At 39.4% G+C, this 20753-nt stretch overlaps 3 protein-coding genes across 6 annotated transcripts in view; 1 reads left to right on the top strand and 2 right to left on the bottom strand.

Annotated features, from left to right (window-relative positions):
* Window positions 1-3563, bottom strand: part of LOC121875924 — a 37554-nt gene extending 33991 nt beyond the window's left edge. Inside the window, exons 1-2 of the mRNA XM_042380680.1 lie at window positions 2924-3563; window positions 2744-2796 (exon numbers count right to left, since the gene is read on the bottom strand). The gene's annotated coding sequence lies outside the window, so the exon portion shown is untranslated. The remainder of the gene's footprint in view (window positions 1-2743; window positions 2797-2923) is intronic.
* The window catches only part of LOC121876201 (solute carrier family 22 member 7-like), a 25178-nt gene extending 10769 nt beyond the window's left edge, over window positions 1-14409 (top strand). The window contains exons 5-12 of one of the 3 annotated variants that reach the window (XM_042381194.1): window positions 789-951; window positions 4923-5077; window positions 5348-5516; window positions 6963-7190; window positions 7334-7545; window positions 7925-8109; window positions 8743-8923; window positions 13521-14409. In XM_042381194.1, the coding sequence (XP_042237128.1) occupies window positions 789-951; window positions 4923-5077; window positions 5348-5516; window positions 6963-7190; window positions 7334-7545; window positions 7925-8109; window positions 8743-8923; window positions 13521-13579 (1352 nt within the window). In that variant the 3' untranslated portion in view covers window positions 13580-14409. Of the gene's footprint in view, window positions 1-788; window positions 952-4922; window positions 5078-5347; window positions 5517-5761; window positions 5765-6962; window positions 7191-7333; window positions 7546-7924; window positions 8110-8742; window positions 9668-13520 lie in introns of those variants that run through there. The other 2 variants (XM_042381186.1, XM_042381176.1) reach the window with 2 other exon arrangements.
* On the bottom strand, window positions 9412-20753 carry LOC121876215. Of its 2 annotated transcripts, none has more exons than XM_042381206.1 (9): window positions 20678-20753; window positions 19991-20084; window positions 17083-17171; window positions 16457-16645; window positions 15538-15699; window positions 14405-14983; window positions 12459-12599; window positions 12078-12267; window positions 9412-11791 (listed from the first exon to the last, which is right to left on the bottom strand). In XM_042381206.1, exons 3-9 carry the CDS (start codon window positions 17166-17168, stop codon window positions 11702-11704), a joined length of 1437 nt encoding a protein of 478 aa, XP_042237140.1. In that variant the 5' UTR covers window positions 17169-17171; window positions 19991-20084; window positions 20678-20753; the 3' UTR covers window positions 9412-11701. The 2 variants fall into 2 exon arrangements, with proteins under 2 accessions (XP_042237140.1, XP_042237149.1); XM_042381215.1 differs by having other exon boundaries at window positions 20000-20084.

The following is a 20753-nucleotide window of genomic DNA, read 5'->3' as shown; positions in this document are numbered from 1 at the left end:
AGTTGGGATAACCCACCACCATGGGATAACCCACCACCAACCACCAACTCAACCAACCACCACCAACCAACCACCACCCACCACCACCACCAACCACCACACCACCACCACCCCAACCCCAACCCCACCCCACCCCACCCCACCCCACCCCACCCCACCACCCACCACCACCACACCACCACACCACCACCCCCACCCCCCCACCCCACCCCACCCCCACCCCCTCATTCCCCACCACCACCACTCCCACTCCCCCACCCCCCACCCCCCACCCCCCACCTCTGACCCCACCCCCACCCCCCACCCCCCACCCCACCTCCACACCCCCCACCCCAATTCCCCCACCACCACCACCACCACCACCACCACCACCACACCACCACCACCACCACCACCACTTAGCATAAAAACTGTCAACATATCCGGTCGACTAATTATGTTTGGTATGTAATGATGAACAAACAGGAAAGGGTTTTGTTTTAGATACATTGTGAAGTATGACACCCCCTGCCCTTAACACCCCTTTAATCATCTTAACTACCCATTATTTCCTCTCTTTTTCCCCTTACATCTTTATTCCCCATTATTTTCCCACCTTTCCCCATCATTTTCTTATATCCATTTTAATAACCCATTATCCTCCACTCCCCATCTACACTATAACAATTTCCCTATTTCCTTATACCTACAATAACCAACTATTATTTCCCCCTCCCCAATTCATCCCGTCAAAAAATAAATAAATAATATTAATTAATAAATCAATCTATCATCTTTCTCCCCTCCAGGATGTCAGACGGGATGGGATTACGACCACACTTACTATGATATGACCCTCAGCATGGAGTTGAACTGGGTGTGTGATAGGTCAAGTCAGGTCGTTGTCTGGATGTCTGTTGGTTTGGCTGGAAACGTTATTGGAACCCTCGTCTTGAACTCGCTGTCTGATCTGTAAGTTGATTGGTATGGTGTAGCTTACGTGACGGTGACTTGGGTTAAGTTAGGTTAGTGTTAGGTTAAGTTAGGTTGGGTTAGGTTAAGTTAGGGTTAGTGTTAGGTTAAGTTTGGTTGGGTTAGGTTGTGGTGGCCGCTACCTGTTTGTATACTGTACACGGCTACCGCACCTCACCTGGCCTCGCTCTCATGCATCATACACAATCACACAGTCTCTCTCTCTCGCTCTATCTATCTCTTTATTTGTCACACACTCTGTCTTACCCTTTCACACACTCTGTCTTATTCTCTTACACTCTTTCACTCCCTTACTATCTCTCCAACCCTTTCTCTCTCACTCTCTTGCTCATTTACTTCCCCTCTCTCTCTCTCTCTCTCCCTCACTATCTCTCTCTCACACTCTCTCTCTCTCACACTCTTTATCTCTCTATCTCACTCTCTCTCTAACCAGAACCACAACATTTCACCTCCCAAAACCCCACACACTTTCCCACGATTCCCACAATACGCCAACACAGTGTTCCAGGTAAAGAAGATATTTACTACTTTTGAAAGCACTAATACAGGTACTGAATATCGAGAAGCTGGCTCGACCTCATTCTTAGGTCACACACACACACACACACACACACACACACACACACACACACACACACACACACACACACACACACACCACCGCGTCCTGTCGTTTAGTTATTTTCTGTTGAACATCAAGGACAGACTGTGTTTACGGACTGTACGTGTATTGAAAGCTAATTGACGTTACTGTATATACACATTTACTGAAGCAAAATGAGGTTATCTTTACGTGTACTGAAGCTAAATGAGGTTATCTTTGCGTGCACTGAGAGCAATACATTACAGCGGCAGGAACAGTAGTGCAGAATGCAGTGAACATGATTACAAGGACGTGGCAGGATATTACAGCAGTTCAGGATATACTAGACACGGGTATAAGAACGTTCTTACAGACAAAGGGAAACTTAACTAAAATTACAGGTAACTTAATTATCACATTTAACTTGACTAAGATCACAGGTAACTTGATTAAGATCACAGGTAACTTAACCAAGATCACAGGTAAATTAACTAAGATCACAGGTAACTTAACCAAGATCACAGGTAACTTGACTAAGATCACAGGTAAATTAGCTCAGATCACATGTAACTTAATTATCACAGGTAACTTAACTATGATCACGGGTAACTTATTCGAGATCACAGGTAACAAGTAACTCGTGTTTATATCTTCAAGGCCAAGCCATACTGTATATCTCAAGAATTCCTTCCCAAAGAACAGGGATTTAACACGAGATAAATAATGGAATTCTAAAGGATATTGTTGATACGAATTAAGAAACGTTAGATTAGATTAGGTTATTGCAAGGTTAGGCTAGTATTAGGTTAGGTTAGTGCGAGGTTAGGCTAGTATTAGGTTAGGTTAGTGCGAGGTTAGGCTAGTATTAGGTTAGGTTAGTGCGAGGTTAGGCTAGTATTAGGTTAGGTTAGTGCGAGGTTAGGCTAGTATTAGGTTAGGTTAGTGCGAGGTTAGGCTAGTATTAGGTTAGGTTAGTGCGAGGTTAGGGTGCCTAATCTTCAGGTGATTCCACTAAGAGACAGACATGTCTTGAAAGTGTTGTAAGACCAAGACTGTTTTTGTTGTGTTTGGATTTTTTGGGGCTGCATTTAACACCTAATTGTTGCCTCACTTAAGCATTGAGAGAGAGAGAGAGAGAGTATTCAACACTAACTACCACTGTTACGGGTAAAGGCGTCGAATACTTACCCTCGTCACCTCACGCTAGAAGTCTCGCTGGGGAACACTCGGGACAACAACTTCTGTGGAGGTTGAGAAAAGAGTCGATAAGATCATGAGTGTTGAGTGGGTGAGGTTGCCTTTATCTCAAGTCTCTCTCCTCTACTCTATTTTATCACCCTCTTTTTCCAACCCCCCCTTACTCATTACTTGTGTATGGCTCTCCGTCGTAGTGGGATGCAGACGAGATGATGAAGTAAGTTTGTCTGTCCGGTGAAAGGATTATCGTGACGGTGGGTCCCGGGTGTGCTGACCCACCACCACCAGCTTGGTCCTCATCACCAAGTTCCAGTGGCAAGAGCAGACTCAAGACGACCTTCAGGTCAGCACAACTGCCAAAGCTCCCATCTTTCAGAGTCTGCCTAACGCAGGTCACCCAACTGCAGCTTTGTGTAGGGAGAGCTCCTCTAGCCTTATGTCCTCCCGGACTAATCTACAAAGAAATGGGGAAGGGGGCGGGGGGGTGCAGTGGTTGGTAGGCATCAGGGCGTGTCCGCACTCCGGCGGGCCTGCATACAGTACCTCTGGGGCCCACTGCTGCTCCGAGATCCCTTACAGAATTTGCCTGGGGTCGCAAGACAACCAGTTACCGTGTGTTACCACGAGGAGGCACTGAAGGGTCTTGGTGATGGAGAGGCTGTGTACCGGCAGGGGAGAGACTTACACACTCTGCTCTCCCCTTTCACCACAGGGGCTAGCCGGCGGCAGTAGCTGAAAGCGTAATAGTAGCAAACACAGCTGCACCTTAACACTAACTTAACGCTACCGCACTAGACGCATCACATCACCCTGTGGGTAGCACCCACCAACACACATCTAACCTAACCTAACCCTCCCCACCACTCCACTCCTCCTTCACCCATCGAGAACTTGACACCCGGAGTATAAGTTATTATCACTTTGTTTCACGCGTCACCTAATCCTTAAGTTATCGCATGAACGTTTTATAACACAAGACGTACAGTTGGTCTGGTGATGACGTTTCTTTGTGAGTAATAAATATTTATTTTAATCAACTGTGATTTATTGGAGACAATGACCAGTTTATATACAGTAAACTCCTAGTATCAGTCACTATTGCAACGCTTCAACATTTCTATTTTCCGACAGTTCTTGTACATTGACTATACCACACTGAAGGCGCCGCTTGTCGTCCAATCAGCGAAGTTAACCTCTTATGTACGGGGTCGCCTCGGAGCTGAATAAAATCATCAAAAATTAACCAAATAAAATATCAAAAGTGGCGTCCCTGTAGTGAGGGAGTTAGTGTATAAGCAACATTGGGTCTGGTTAGTAGTGGTGTGGGTGCCGACTGGGTACACGAGGTGCTGTTGACATGAAGACTTTACTAGACAAAAACACAAGATAATCTTTGTTCCAGCGTAATGATATAGTCTTCCATGAGTGATAATAACCAACCATTAAATTACACCATAACAACAGCCAGTTTAAGTAGCAGAAAATTACACACTTCTAATTTGCATAATTCTTAATGGCTAATTACTACTGTAATTTACCACCAAATTACATATTTCAAAACCTAAGTTGTTGAAACACTTACAAGTAATTACATTTTACAGAATAAATTACAATTAGAATTACCCTTCCTAAGCTCCAGTGTGTGTGTGTGTGTGTGTAGATTTTCTTCTCTATCATTTCAGGGCGAAATCAAGGGAACATAAATATTAAATAAAGGAGGGAAGGAGAGAAAATAGAGAAAGGGGAATAAGACAGAAGGGGGAATAACGGATAAAGGAGAACAATACAGAAACAGAGAGCAAGAAGGAGATGGAATTATAAACAGAAATAGACAGATATAGTTGTTTATGTCCTCAACTTGGAGACAGAGTAGACAGAGGGACCCCATGACCCTCCTGTCTCCCTCTAACTTAATGTTATGTCGCCCTTGAAAAATAGAAGTCTGTTTTCCTGTTTCTCCTTCTCTATCTCTGTCTATTTGTCTGTTCCTTTCTCTCTCTTCCTAACTTTCTCTCCTTTTTCCTCTCTCTTTCTTCCGAACTCTCTCTCTCTCCTAACACTCTCTCTAACTTCCGTAACTCACTCTCTTATTCTAACACTCTCCTTCTAAAACTTTCTCTAACTCCCACCAAACAAACTCTCTCACTGCCCCCTCTCTCTCTCACCACAGGGTAGGTAGACTTCCGATGCTATTGGTCTCAGCGATGCTCTACGCGGTGTTCGGGTTGGTACGTCTGTATGTCAAGGACTACTTGTGGATAATGGTGACGATGTTTCTCGCCTCGACCTCCTTCCCATCCATCCTGGAACTCTCCCTTATCATCAGTAAGTATATCAACACGAGTAAGGAATGTGTGTGATGGAAGGGGTGTTGTGTAGGGGGAGGAAGGGGGTGTAGTGTGTGGGGAGGGAGGGGTGTAATGAGTGTGGGTGTAGAGGGGGGGTGGGGTGTGTTTGTATGGAGGAGGGAACATTATCAAAATTCTCCAGCTCATTCTTCTAAAACAGACCATACAAATTAAATAATATAAATAACCTTACAAGATGAATCTCAACACAACATAATGGCAATATTTTTTCCTCTTTCACCTGTAGCATTAGAGCAAGTGTCGCCAGGATGGAGGGCGCGTATCACCTCTACAAGCTTCATCATGTGGACAGCTGGGATGTGTCTGCTACCGCTGCTGGCCTGGCTTACGAGAGACTGGGTGCTCCTTGGCGTGATAACCACCGTTCCCTTCTTCCTCTTAATCTTATGCTGGTGGTAGGTACTTCCTCTTAATCTTATGCTGGTGGTAGGTACTTCCTCTTAATCTTATGCTGGTGGTAGGTACTTCCTCTTAATCTTATGCTGGTGGTAGGTACTTCCTCTTAATCTTATGCTGGTGGTAGGTACTTCCTCTTAATCTTATGCTGGTGGTAGGTACTTCCTCTTAATCTTATGCTGGTGGTAGGTACTTCCTCTTAATCTTATGCTGGTGGTAGGTACTTCCTCTTAATCTTATGCTGGTGGTAGGTACTTCCTCTTAATTCTCCTGGTAATATCAGACACAACGGTACTGGGTATTTTCTTCAGTTGCCCTTGCAGTCAACTTCTGTTTTAGTTACTGGTTAAACGTTTTCTATGTTAGCGTTATTGTGATCGTTTTCTAGTTTAAGGGGAACCTCAAGTATTCGGGTAATCATAACACTGAAATCGACTTATTTTAGCACTCTTGTTATGATCTTCTGTTTTAATCTTGGGACACTTAAGGAGATATACACATTCTTGCTACATATAAAAAATATATTGATAATTATTATATCTCAATCATTCCTGAGGATAATGATAATAATAATATGACAAATACTGTAACGCAAGATCTTTTATCTACTATTCTAATCATCCACACTGACTACATGTGTCCGCTTAAACCCTTTGATACAAGACGTGACCAACATTCACTACATCACTCAAGGAGACCCCAAGATAGAGGACTGTGGTAGTAGACTTGGGTTATTAAGGGAAGGGAATGTGTGACCTCATCCAGTACAGCTCATACAGCAGGGAGGAATAAGAGGGTTGCAACATGGTCGGTTTTATCTTATATGTCCTTGAGATGCTTTACAAGACCCTCGAGTGGCGTTCATGGTATTCTGTGGCCTGGTGATGGAGAATGTGGAACAATACAGGCTCGCTCTCTCTTTATTTCTTTCTTTCTCTTTTTTCACAAAGACAAGCATAACAAGTAGAGTGACACATACATATAGACATAGTCATCCTTCTTCTCTCACTCACACACACACACACACACACAAACACACACAAACACAGATGCATACGAGTACAAACACAAAACTATATATGAATTGACACATGCACACACTCATAAAAACACCCTCAAACACCACATAAAACCATAAACTCTCACACACACACATACTTGCATATGCACGCTCCAAATCTGCATACACAAGTGAAAACAAATATCGGGGTAGACATTGTCCATATAAAGTCACCTTGTCACCACCTCTTCCTAACATAACACAAACCCTTATCATCAAAGTCTTGCTTCAGTGTTTATATAAATGCCTGAGTACTTGAGGCTCCCCTTAAGTTAGATTATCAACACTAGTGACATACAAAACAAGTCTCTGGTATTTTGGAATCTTCTGCAGAGACGATCACTCTTGTTACTTATTATTATCATCATTATCTTATATCCTTCAGGTTTCTACCAGAGTCTCCGAGATGGATGCTGTCACGGAACAACATCGACAAGTGTGCTGAACTGATGAAGAGAATCGCCAGGCGGAATAGAAAAGAAGTGCCGGAGAAACTGGACGAGACCTTACAGAGCATCGCCAAAACCCACAACTCGGAGAAGAACTACGGAGCCCTGCAGCTCTTCCAGAACTCTACCGTATTGTTCCGCACCTTCCTCCTCACCGTCTGCTAGTGAGTGTTGTACCTCATGATGGCATCCCCTCATGTACACACATCTAAGCATATACCTGTTGTATCTCATGCCCTCTCATGAGTCCGGCAAATATCTCTGTTAGTTAAAGAAAAAGACGTAATATTTTCCTTCCTCCTTCCAGTTCTTGTTATAACCTCTTCTACTACGGCCTCACTTACAACATCTCCAATTTGAGCGGCAACGAGTTCATCAATTTCTTCCTGCTGGCGATAACGGAGCTGCCATCAAACCTGCTCGGGTGGTGGATGTCCGACTTCCTGGGTAGGCGCTGGACTACTGCTGGCTGCAGCCTCTTAGCTGCCATAACTGCTTTGATCAACGTCTTCCTCATTAGTGAGTGATTATATAGTTAAATGAAAAGCCAGGTGTCTTATTTTCAATCAGGGGTGATGTTCTTCTAACACCTTTCAACCTGGGTAGTATGTGTACAGTAGAATACAGTATATATAAACAGTTGGGTTAATGTGATTCTTCAATAACAGAATATTATCGTCCCTATTTGGTTAGGTTAGGTTATCAAACATTGGGTTAGGTTTTGTTGGGATAGGTTGAGTTTGGTTAGGTTAGGATAGATTAATGTAAGATAGGTTAATTTAGGATGTTATGATAGGTTAGGTTAAAGTAGATATTCTACAGGTATTCAATGCTTTGATATTATAACCTTTTATCCCCTGCCATACACTAACCTCAGCTCCCCTGATGCTCTGAACAGATGGAGCTCAGTGGGTACCCATCCTGGTGTTGATAATCAGCAAGATGTTCGTCACTATCAGCTTCATGGTGGTGTACGTGCAGTGTGCCGAGATATATCCCACCACCCACCGTTCTTGTGGCACTGGGCTCTCCTCCCTTGTCTCATCCATCTTCGGCACCACTGCTCCCTACATCGCCTACTCAGTAAGTCATACTCTCTCAAGATTCTAGCTGTCCACTACCACCACACACAGTAAATTTGAACTCGATAACATCATTTTGAACCGAGTTACGAGAACCACATTGGAAATAAGTACATTACAGTATTATTTTATGAGTTACTGTTGGTAAATGTTTATAAACATATGTATATTTGTACTTTATGAATATTTACTTAATAAATTCAAAGCAAATCAAATCACTGTAACAATAGGTTCTTTGTTGACCAGCATGATATTGCAAACACAAAATTTGTTTATACCAAGATACAGACAACAAACAAGAGCATGATGCTAACAGACCCAATATGAGTACAATAACATTTACTTTCTTATCAGGAAGTCTTTAGTCTTATCCTGGAGTCTCAGGCTTAGATATATGACAACCTGATACACTTTTTGGATCATTAGCCTTGTGACATGACAGCAAAATGAAAAAGGAAAGAGTCAATATGCAGAGAAGGAAAAAAAGTAACATTCAACATGGAGAGCCGGGTATTATGAACAGAGAAAAAACAGGCAAAGATAAAACTACATCAATGCCCTCTGGATAAAATGACCAACAGCATAATTAATAGGTCATTATAATCTAGTACTTGATACCAAACTTTTGTTTCAGGATACATACGGTTCGTGGATGCCCTACTTGATTCTCTCTGCCATCGGGATCATCGGCTTCATCTTTGCATCACTCATCCCTGAAACACTAAATACTGACCTACCACAGTCACTCCTCGATGCCAGTAACTTCCTCACCACAGAGAAGTATTGGTCATATAAAGGAAAACGTCTCACGTCCGGTAAGGCTGGCATCACCCAACAAACTTCTCCATCTCAAGGCCATGTAAATCTCGCTATCGCTGAAACAAATATTGCCAACAAAACGGCTGCTTCTTAAGAATACTGTATGTGTGGTGTAGTCAAGCTAACTAATTCATTTTGTTTTGTATGATGGAGATTATGCAACAAATTATTTCATTGCATTCAACATTTACGGAAAAATTGCCATATGGAACAAACTGAAACACCAACACTAGTACAGTACAGTACAGTGCAGTATAGTACAGCGCAGTACAGTACATTACAGTACAGTACAGTATAGTATAGTACAGTACAGTGTAGTACAGTACAGTACAGTACAGTGCAGTTTAATATAGTACAGAACAGGATAGTACTATAATACAGTAAAGGACAGTACAGTACAGGACAATGTAGTACAGTACAGTACAGGAGAGTGTAGTACAGTATAGGCCAGTACAGAAAGGGCAGTGCTCACATTAATAAACAATTCAGCAATAAAGAATATAATTGACACACAAAGAATATAATTAACACATACAGTACATTATTGTTCTCAACAGTATAAGTTGTATAAGATACAAGTATTATTGTTAGAGAAGCATCATGTATTATGCAGTGATAAGACAGAACTTTGTAAATTTGACGACAAAAACAAAGCAAAAAAGACTGCAAGTTCTGAAATATTTTGTTGATATATGAAAATTTAACTTCATAAGCCAAGAATTAAATAATTATTAAATTGTTATGTATTGTAATTATTACTATAGGTACTTGATGTGGTATTCAAATTATATATCCTCTCCCAGTCTTCATATTGAGTGAGGGAACCTTGTTGGCAGCACAGGCACACAATGTACAGATACAGTATCTACCTTTCAAGATACATATAGTTACAAAAGTTTGGCACCAAAGCATTATTACTGTTATTAACCCTTTCACAAATTGGTAAGTGTCTTCACATACCTTACATGTTAAGGAACACAAGTTGGTAAACAGATCATGAATCGGCAAAAGTTCTCCCCCACCTAGCGTTCAGAACAACAAGTATCACTCAACACTGTCACATCCAGGGTGAAAAAGAAGGAAACTTTGTGTATGTAATGTTTGGTCCATAAACAACAAACATACATAAATATATATGGCAGCTTCAAGAGCAAGGTCATTGGTCAATCCCAGTTATCTACCTGATCCAGGTCAAGTAGTGCTCTCATGTACTCAACATAGGTGCTCTCGTTAGTCTTATTGTTGCTTTAGTTTGTACTATTTGTAGTTTGTAAACAACTGATTTAGATGGGTAATGTACAGCTGCTGGAAGGTAAGTTTGCTTATGCACATTACTGAAATATTATTACTTGTGTTAAATAAGGGACCGTTAGTGTCATCACTACTGTTGGACAAGGGCTGTACAGTACATCTCACGGCTCCACTCTCAGGAGTAGACGCTTCACTATGTTTTCTTTGTGTTTTACCACATTTATTATACATCATCCACATCATTCCCTTTACTAGTGAAATGAAGTCTACTTGTTTAGGTTACAGAACTTAATGGTTCATTTACCATTATGGTGAGTACTGTACTGTACCATCAGAGAAGCAAGAGCTGTCACTACTAAACTCATCCCACTAACTTCCACCGAAGTGTGACAAAACATGAAGTACTCTCAGTAGAATATCATACACTAGAATTTGTTAAGAGACGAATTCTCTCCCTTAACGGCTGAAGACCCATTGACTTTGTTTTGTTTTATTGAAATTTTTTGTATATCATCCATTCTTTTTTCTAATGAGATACAGACTTTTTTCCCATAACTTTGCTAGAGAACAATTTGTTTTATACTGTACACAAAACCCTTCATTCTCTTTACTGTTATATTAAGCAAAAATAATATACATTACGTTCTTCAAACCCACTCTGGTAGTCCTGGGCAATTAGACATGACGTACGAACTGACCTGTGAAAGGGTTAAGTCTTGTATGTTACAGGTGTATTAATCAAGTACACAGGTACACATCAACTGAGTCCTCATAATAACTTTTCTCATCCTTTTGCATTCTTTAAAACGTTATGACAAATATTGTACACATTTTACAGTGACTAGAATACAGTACATACATTATAACAAAAGTACTATACTGCAAAACTGAAAACAAAACTAACTTAATATTAAAGATCCACGGCAGTACGACAAGAACAGCAACACACCTGAGCATGTTTTTAGATAAAAAAAAAGAAACTAATGCATTGCCAGAATAGATATAGTGGTAGAATTGTGCACCATATACGCTCTAAAAAGTAACAAGCTTATTGTCATGCACATGGAATTCCTATACACACTATATGATTTACTTTTATAACCCGATAAATGAAGAGACGTGGCCGATCGCCCAAGCGGCTAACGAGCCAATCAGTGGCGAAGAGGATAAAAGTAAAAGTAAAAAATAACAGCTGGGGGACTCACATAACTGGGGTATCCACCATATTGGCATGAAACTGTCAACCATACAACAAAAACCTATCTTCTGACACCTATCAGAGTCATCCTTTATATCAGCTGTTTAATAATTGTTCCTCTGTTAACATAAAATAAAGCATTATAAAATTATCTTCACTCTTACAGAATAAATCAAACAAGAAACATTCAACCCTATTGGTAAAAAGTAATGTTCGAGGAATAATAAAATTTGTACAGTCAAATTTGAACACACACGTCTTCGTACAGGAGCCAACCACGTGGATAAGAAACAGCTCCAGTAATAACTGTACTTCAAATGTTAAATCAGGGTGAGCGGCCGGCGGGCAGCAAGAGTTCTGGTAGTTGTATTGTGTTTAACTTGTCGTCTACCCACTTAACACGGGACAGCTTCATCTGTGTAAATTCAAAACATATTAGTAATACTGTACATCATAATTAACACCATGAGTGCCTTACTTCTCTAGGTAACATATATCTGAACAAATTAGAGAGACAAAAACAATGCTTAGATTAGGGATGAAAGTTTGTTATACTAAAGGTCTATTAGATGTGAAACATCCATCTAACGAACTATAAGAGTCTGTTATATTGAGGGTCCATTAGATGTGAAACCCATCTCATGGATTATATGAAGAGAAAAGTCCGTTATATAGAGGTTTCACTTGTAAATATTCCTTACCAGCGGAACATCCCACTTAAATGCTCCTTTCGTGAAGCTGATGCCTCCGTCCACCACAGTGAGGCCATAATGCCTGCAAGCGTCGGCCAAATCCTGACTACTGGGAATAAGGAGGATGGCAGCGAGATCATCTTGTCTGTACACTAGACCTTTACTGCTGTGGGCTCGACTTAAAATGCCAAGTGCTGTTCTGTGGAGAGATTGAAATGGATAAAGTAGTTGACATACATAGAAATAGAGTAGAGAGAGATGGAAATACAGTAAATAGAGAAGGAAATATAGTAAATACTGTAGAGAAGGAAATATAGTAAAAAAACAAACAAATACAAAACAAATCCCATAAATAAAAAAAAAAAAACAGAAATAGTCTCAGAAACTTACTTCTGAATCATGGTTAAATGAGGATGGAAAGCGCAGAGAAATAACGGAGGCAAGAATGCGGCGAGGCGGAGAACACGGCAGTAGTTGCGGGTGAGCCAGGCGAAGTTCATCTCCGTTACTATGGATACCAGTTGCGAAAACCTGTAAGAATACATTATTAATTACTTATCTACTGTACTAAAAGGAGTTTGATTCAGCTTTTAATAAGAATTTGTATGGTAATTAGGGTCAATGCTCTCTAAATCAGAGTACTAAATTGTTGAGTCATTGGGTAAAAATTTCTCAGAATCCATCATAAATAATTAATCATTCTAACATCTTTCCTTGTCATCTTAAAGTTTCTATCAGTTTAATTTAAAGTTTCCATCAATGTCATTTCCTTATAGTATTTAAATCAAATCTTTTAATACATCAACAAAAAAATGAACTCTCTCAAAAAATTATTGGCTACCATGTTATAAGAATACAGGTACTCCCCGACTTAACACAGAGAAAATCGAAAATTTGGGTATCTTTTTCTCCTCAGCACCACAAAACACTCACTATTAAGCTTGCCAGCCATTTTAAACTGAATTACAGATGAAAATTTTGTCTGTGTACTGACTTTGGGACTCAAAAATACATAATTTGACCACATTTTGGTACGTCTGAGGCGGTCGTAAGTGCGGGTGGACGTAAGTCGAGTCGGTCGTAAGTCGGGGACTACCTGTATACTGATGTAAATATATAGTAGCTATATGTGTTGTAAAAATATACAGTACATGTTATAAATATATATCTGTCGTAGAAACGTATTAGTTGTATTATGTTGGTCTAAAATAAGCAGCCAGTACAAAGAACATTCTCTGGTTTATTTCAGGTAAGTCCAGACTTCATGAAACAGTAGATAGTATTTTAATGAACAAATTACTTAAAGTACTCTAATAGATTCTTATATATTCATAAATGAAATCCATATTAATGTAGCATATTTCAATAATGTTATAAAAGTATCGAGCTTCTAATGAGTTAATATATCACTTGTTTATGTTAGATAATATAATCTGTACTTTTACATTGCAGGATGTGCCAATCTAATGCTCAAAGACAATAACAGAGACAAGAAAGCTGAATATGTGTGAACAAACAGCAATACAAGAGAACAACAGCATATTTCAGGTATTGTCTCAGCTTCCCGAGTGGTCAAGACAGGAACAGAGAGTGTCTGAGAGACAGACAGCATCATTCCTTGAGAAAAATTATAGACTGATGCTAAAACTGAGTGTTGTATGTACTGAGGAAAATTGATATTAAGAGTACAGTACTGTATTGATCAAGGACACATGATCAATATCCTGGCCTTACAGTAGCTATATGGCTGGATGCAGTGGTTCCTGACTGGTTCACTGAGCTATGAATGGCTGCCTCACTTTTTTATTGAGGAAGTAAAATTACTAACAAAATTAATAAAATACAGTAGACCCTTGCCATTTGTGGGTTTGTGAATCGCGAGTTCGATGATTCACGGAAAGCAGATGGTGGCTACGGTGGCTAGCTTACGACCCCTTTCCCGTAGCACAACGAGTCGCCCCATGCAGCATCTTGTGTTGTACTCTCAAAACTTTAGTGTTTCTGTGTGAAATGGCCCCTAAAATACTGACTAGTGTCAGTGCTAGTGATGCTAGTGGAGTGAAATGCAAAAGGTAGAAGACAGTGATGACCCTAACAAAAAAGTTGAATTATAAGAAGAGTTAAAAGAGAGGTTGAGTGCTGCTGCGGCTGGTCAGTTGTTTGGTATAGGTATACAGTAGTGCACTAAGGTAGTATAAGTTGCTATTCACGGTTTTGCCTATTCACGCCATTCCTTGGAACCCAACTCCTGTGAATAACAAGAGTCTACTGTACTAGATAGAAAAAACTAATATTTAATGCCAATTCTAATTATTGGGGAGAAAATGGTGCCATACCTTATATGTTTTGGAAGCTCAAGTACATGCAAAAGTGCTTCTTCATTGCCAAAATTCACCAACAAATACAATGCCTCGGCTTCTTCTCTCAGTGTGTAATCAGTAATCACAACATTTCTGGATTCTCCTCTTCTACCTTCCCGTGGGACTGTCGTTCTCCTCGACATATCCGATAAATTCCTCCAGTCTTCGTCCTCGTTCAAGTCTCTCGCTGTTTCTGTATCTTCGTCACCTGGATCCTCATCTCTGATATGTGATACTTCAGGATTTCTCAAATTTGTTACATTACTTTCTGTTCTTCCTGAGACATTATCCTTCTCACTTGTCTTTGTGTCTTGGACAATCTTGCTTTCGTTGGCATCTTCTTTATCATCAGGGTTGTCCCGAGCTTCCTCATCGTCATCCTCATCAGAACTACTGCAGACTGACATGGCATCTCCGAACCTCTTTGTATCAACACAAGGTTCTTTTTTATCTTTATCTTGATCTTGGAAGAGTGAGATGACGAGGGTAAGAGTTTCAGTAAGGTGTTTCTTATTAAGGTATGGATCAAAGTCACTGAGACCATGTTCACAAGTTCTGAAAAAAGAAATAGGTAAAAATAATTGACAGACGGCAACAGACAACTGGTGGCTAGATTAAAAAAAAATGTAATCAAAAGACATATGATTATAAATGGTATTCAACTATATCTAAGCAAATCCGGTTGCTACTTTTTTCTTCATTTTTTGATAGCACTTAAGATTTCTACACTCAGGATAAGGAATCTATGCAAAATATTTTCTGTATATTATTATACTGTCTATCACATTATTAAAGTATAATTTATTCAACAATAATAAGTGAAGTAAAATAGTGTTGATTGACAAATGAAGCAATAATCACTAGTATATCTGAGACTCATTAACCAGTGAATCTGAGACGTTGTTGAGCCCATAAATGAGGCACGGTGTGATGTCTCGGATTCACGTCTCAGGGTTTATGGATGCGACGGAGGATTTATCATTGTAGCCCCAACCTCCTGCAGCTAAGCCATAACACAAGTCTATACATTTTTTCTTAAACACATAATATATTTCATTACAGATAAAGTTGCCACTCCTGAAAAAAGAGAGTAACAGTCATGAACGTACCTGTAATGTGCATATACGTAGAATCTTACAGCAGCTTGATAGACTTGGATGCTCATGTCATTCTTCACCCCCTGGACACACAAGTCTTGTCGAACAGCATGAAGTCGGTCGCTCACAAACTGGTAGACCAGAGCCCACGAGACATCTTGCCGACAGCAGGCACTGTAACAAACAGCACCTGGGTCTTGAAAAATTGCAAAGGCTCTTATGTTGCTTCAGTTAAACCTCCATATAAAGGACTTCTATCTCCATATATTCCATTACCTGGGAGTTTCACATCTAACAAACCCATGATACAATGAACTTTCTTCTCCATATAGTCTGTTAAATAAAGGTTTCACTGTATAATACCAAAGTATATATGAGGCCAAGGAAGGGGGGGGGGGGAGGTAGGAGGGAAATCAACCAAAATCATGTTTCAATATACAGTACTGACTGTTTTGTATTATACACATAACAGATGTCTCATTATATCAGCTTTATCACCTATCTAGGAAGTAATACTATACTGTTCTCTATACACCATAAACTTTATCATTTTTGTACAATATTGTTTTTCAGGGTAGTGAATGTTTCATTTCTTTAATAAACAAAACGTGAAATTATAAGCCCAATGATTCAGATGGTGGGCTTGAGTGATGAGCCCTTAAGACCTTTATATGTGGAGATAGCCAAGAAGGGTCTCTGAGTGCCACAGGTCTGGGTCTTCAAGTGCCTGGAGACCCTTCTGAACTTCACAGATCCATGCTTCTTGTGCCCAGGAGGACACAAGAAATATATTTTGCTTTTCAATAGTCTAATATTTCTTTCTCAGAAGTGATTCTAAATATAACAACTGTTATTAACTAATTGACCAGCTGCAGACACAATAAGGACCACAGGTTATGAGAACCACAGGTTAATGCAGTACAGTACTCACCTCATCAACAAATATTTCACTGTCTTGACCAAAACTGGTAGAGGGCGAATGTCTGAAGCCTTGATCTCATGACCGGCCGCTGAACGTGAGAACTCTTTAACCATCGCCCTCATCTGCACGTAGTTCAGTCTTCCGCCATTGGAGTCAACGGCCATTTCCAGGGGATGAATCAATCGTTCTCGCTGTCGGCTGTAGAACACAAAGATACATTCACATCTTATAGAAATTCATACTGATGGGACACACTTAAAACCTTATAAGACTCTAAATAAGTAAGTGAAGGGGTAGATATGTTGTGTCTAGTGCTCGGAGCAGCAGAGGAACCTAAATCTCTTCCGTTAGTTTTTATGATTATGTAATGTGCTCACTAATTCTTATCACATTTCTTCTAACTAAAACATACAACTGACCTTGAGTTATATGAATAAAAGGTATCAAATATCCAGGCTTTAACCCCCTCAGAACACAGACTTAACCCCTTCAGTATATTAGTTTAAAAGTTATCTTGCCACAACAGTAAGCGTTATAATGTTATACTACGCTTCAACATAAGAGCATAACAAGTCCAGTAATTACAACAGTACAACAATAATTTAAGAGCCTAAGCTGGGCCTTCTAGTACTCACAGTCGTTGTTCTGCATAAGGACACATCCCCAGACAACTTCCCACCAGGAACTTTGATGTATTTTTAGTTTCTTCTTGAGCGGCCATCACCTGTGAATTAAAAACTGATAATAGGGTCTAGACAACACTATCCATTTAGAAAATTTAACATAGTAGAGTAAATATTAATATTGTAATGTATTGCTGAAATACTGTATTGAGAATGTATATTTCCAATAACAACACTAATGGAAAACTTCAGTCCAGTACAGCCACTCCCCGACTTACGACCACCCCAGTCGTACCAAAAAATTTTCAAATTACGTATTTTCGAGTCCCGACGTTAGTGATTGTGCTGTGTACTGACAAATTTTTCGTTTGTAATGTCCTTTAAAATGGCTGGCAAGCTTAAAAGTGAGAGTTTTGTGGTGCTGAGAAGAAAAAGAGACCACCCAATTTAGATTGTCTATGTATTATTTTCGCATTTCGACTTATGACCTGGATTTGGGTCCCTAACCCCGTCGTAAGTCGAGGAGTGGCTATAACTCAGTAAATTATCATACAGTCATGTCTAACTACCAAAATACCCTACAGTAAACCCAGAAATAATTATCATCATCATCATCAATGTCACCGTTTTGCCGCCATTTTCCGTGAGTTAGCCGTGACCGGGATAACATGATAGCATAGAAGCCTCATTACTGTCAGGGAAATTTGAAGCAACTATTATGGCTGATGTTTTTCTTATCACCAACTCAGTTTTACAGTGTGAGAACTGGGCCATGGTAGTGACGTGAAACTTTATACCGTACAGTAGACCCTTGCCATTCGCAGGTTTGCGATTCGCGATCTCGATGATGGCTAACTTGCGAGCCTTTTCCCACAGCACAACGAGTCACCCCACGCAGCATCTGCTGTGTTGTACTCTCGAAACCTTAGTGTTTCTGTGTGAAATGTCCCCAAAAAGATTGCCTAATGCAGTGAAATGCAAAAGGCAGAAGTCAGTGATGACCCTGACAAAGAAAGTTGAATTATTAGAAGAGTTAAAAGAGAGGATGAGTGCTGCTGCGGCTGGTCAGTTGTTTGGTATAGGTATACAGTAGTGCATGGAGGTAGTGTAAGTTGCTATTCGTGGTTTTGCCTATTCACGCCATTCCTTGGAACCTAACTCCTGTGATTAACAAGGGTGTACTGTATAACGGACATCTCTCCACTTAATCCATCAGATTTATCTTTCTGCTTCATTTACACACAATTGCAGGGTCTCAATTGTCTCTCTTACTATTGACAACACAACACATACCGTATATACTCGTGTGTAATTCGAGTTTTTAAGACCAAAAATTTTGGTAAAACATTGGGAGTCGACCTCTACATGGGTAATAGTTTGGTTAGGTTGAATCCATGCATGATGGGAAGGGTGAGGAGCAACTTTTAGCTTTAGACATGAAAAATATTTACCATTTACTGCCAGTAAACAATGGAAATGTAAAATATGTACCAATTAGTAATGAAAAGCTGTGCATTGCCTTCAGCAGATGAAGCTCACCATTTTACAATAGGCTAAATTACCTTACAATGTGCTTTCAGTAGTCTATGTTGAAGTTATTAGCACAGGCTAACTTATCATATACGGTATCACAGTACTCATTGATCTACAAAAAATACCGGTAATAAAACCTTTTCAATATTTCACACTTAATATAATACCCAGTAATCCACCTCAACCTCGTATTGTTTACAACGACGCACCACCAGCTGTTGAGTATCAGCTAGACGGTACACGTGTTTTTCGAATCGTTTTCAGTTAAAAAACTGTTACATTACACATATATTTTACCTTAACTGTGCCTGAATGAATATATTCTCGGAAATAAATAGTGGTTTTGCTGAAACGTGATGTATTTCAATGTAAAATACACCTGTAGGATAAAATACATGACAAAAACAAAAGACTTTACCTAACCTTCCAATATTCAAGAGATGTTACTCGTTTTTTTAATAGTTTTCGGTTAAAATACTGTTATATTACAATGATATTCTATTCATACTGTGCTCGATATACAGTAATACATTCACGGAAATTTAATATTTTTGCTGAAATGACGTACGTATTACAGTGGAAAGTGGGATAAAACCATGACAAAAACAATCGACTTTCGCTTTCTTTCATTGTTCAAAAGATGTTACCGTAATCGCTTTTCGAATGGTTTTCAGTTAAAAAAAACTGTTGTATTACAATAATATTCCCTCCTAATTGACTTGAATAAATATATACAATATATTTGCTGAAACTACCCGTGTTTCACTGTAAAGTGTCGTAATAATGGTAAACAATTTGCCATCGGCACTCGGTGTTTCAGGCACGGCGACCCTCAGTTTATAGGACGTAGAGTGTTTTTAGTGAGGGATTTGCTGTTCCATTATACTCAAAAACTTGGGTCGACCTATAAACGAGGCATATCATAAATTAATGATTTCTTGGTCAAAAAATCAGGGTCGACCTATAAACGAGATAGAATTATAGACGAGTATATACGGTATATAACTTTTCTCACTCTTGATCTGTTTTATTCTTTCTATTCTTTTATTCTCCCATGAAATCAGCTATTCCTCCCCCCCCCACCCCGGCTCCATTGTGGTTGATGACCAGGTGGGCTAGTCCCTTTAAAAAAAAAAAAAAGATAGGGTTTTTACATCTAATGGACACTCGATATAATGGATTTTCATCTCCATATAATTTGTTATATGGAGGTTTAACATCTAACAAACCCTCAATATAACAAACCTTCCTCTCTCTTTCATATACAGTAGTCCGTTTAATAAGAGTTTTCACTGTACTCTACTGTACAATGGAATATGGTGTTATGTTAACCAGTAACAACAGGAAATTGTTTTATAAAAGATAAATCCTCTAATATCACAAACACCTCGGTAACCTGTCGTGACGCGATGGTAATGTTCTAGGCTTGATGTGTAGTCCCATCAAAACATTTTTGAAAGCTTGAGACGTGCTGAGATTACCTGTCGGAATAAAATATTAGGTTAGGTTAAATTAGGTTAGATTAAGTCAGGTTAGTATAATTATGTTGAGTTAAATTAGGTTTGGTCAGATTAGGTTAGGTTAAATAATGTTAGGTTAGGTCGGATAAGGTTAAGTGACACCAAGTCCATGTGCCAGAGTATTACCAAATTTTACACCAACATTGTCTATCTACATATTGATCTAATGAAAAAAATCATGATGACTTTACTGAATAATTATCTATTACGGAGATGGACAATAGAAGCTCCAACCCAAGTATTTTTTTTTATTATTCATTTATCATTTAATTACTCAGACTTCATATAATTATTTCCTTACAATCTGTGCATTTATCTGAAATATTTTACCTTCCATTTCGTAACCATAGAAGCATAAAACAAAACCCTGTAAAAATACTGTAGTGTATGGGGGAGACAACATTCACTTATAAACACTTTATATTAACTAAAATTAACATATAATAAAAGAATACCTCAAGTAACCTCACCATGTCATTCTATTCCTGATCTAAAAATTATAAATAACGTCAAAAAGTTCATAAATAACGTCAAAAAGTTCATAAATAACTTACTGATAACATTTGTTGTGACCCCATCAGGTGTTGTTTACTATGGCACTGTTTACTATGGCGCAGTTCAGGGATCAGG

This window comes from Homarus americanus, unplaced genomic scaffold (genome assembly GCF_018991925.1).
Source record: "Homarus americanus isolate GMGI-L3 unplaced genomic scaffold, GMGI_Hamer_2.0 scaffold33468, whole genome shotgun sequence".
Lineage (NCBI taxonomy): Eukaryota > Metazoa > Arthropoda > Malacostraca > Decapoda > Nephropidae > Homarus > Homarus americanus.
Note: the sequence above shows the minus strand (reverse complement) of the source record. Positions and strands in the feature narration are given on the sequence as shown.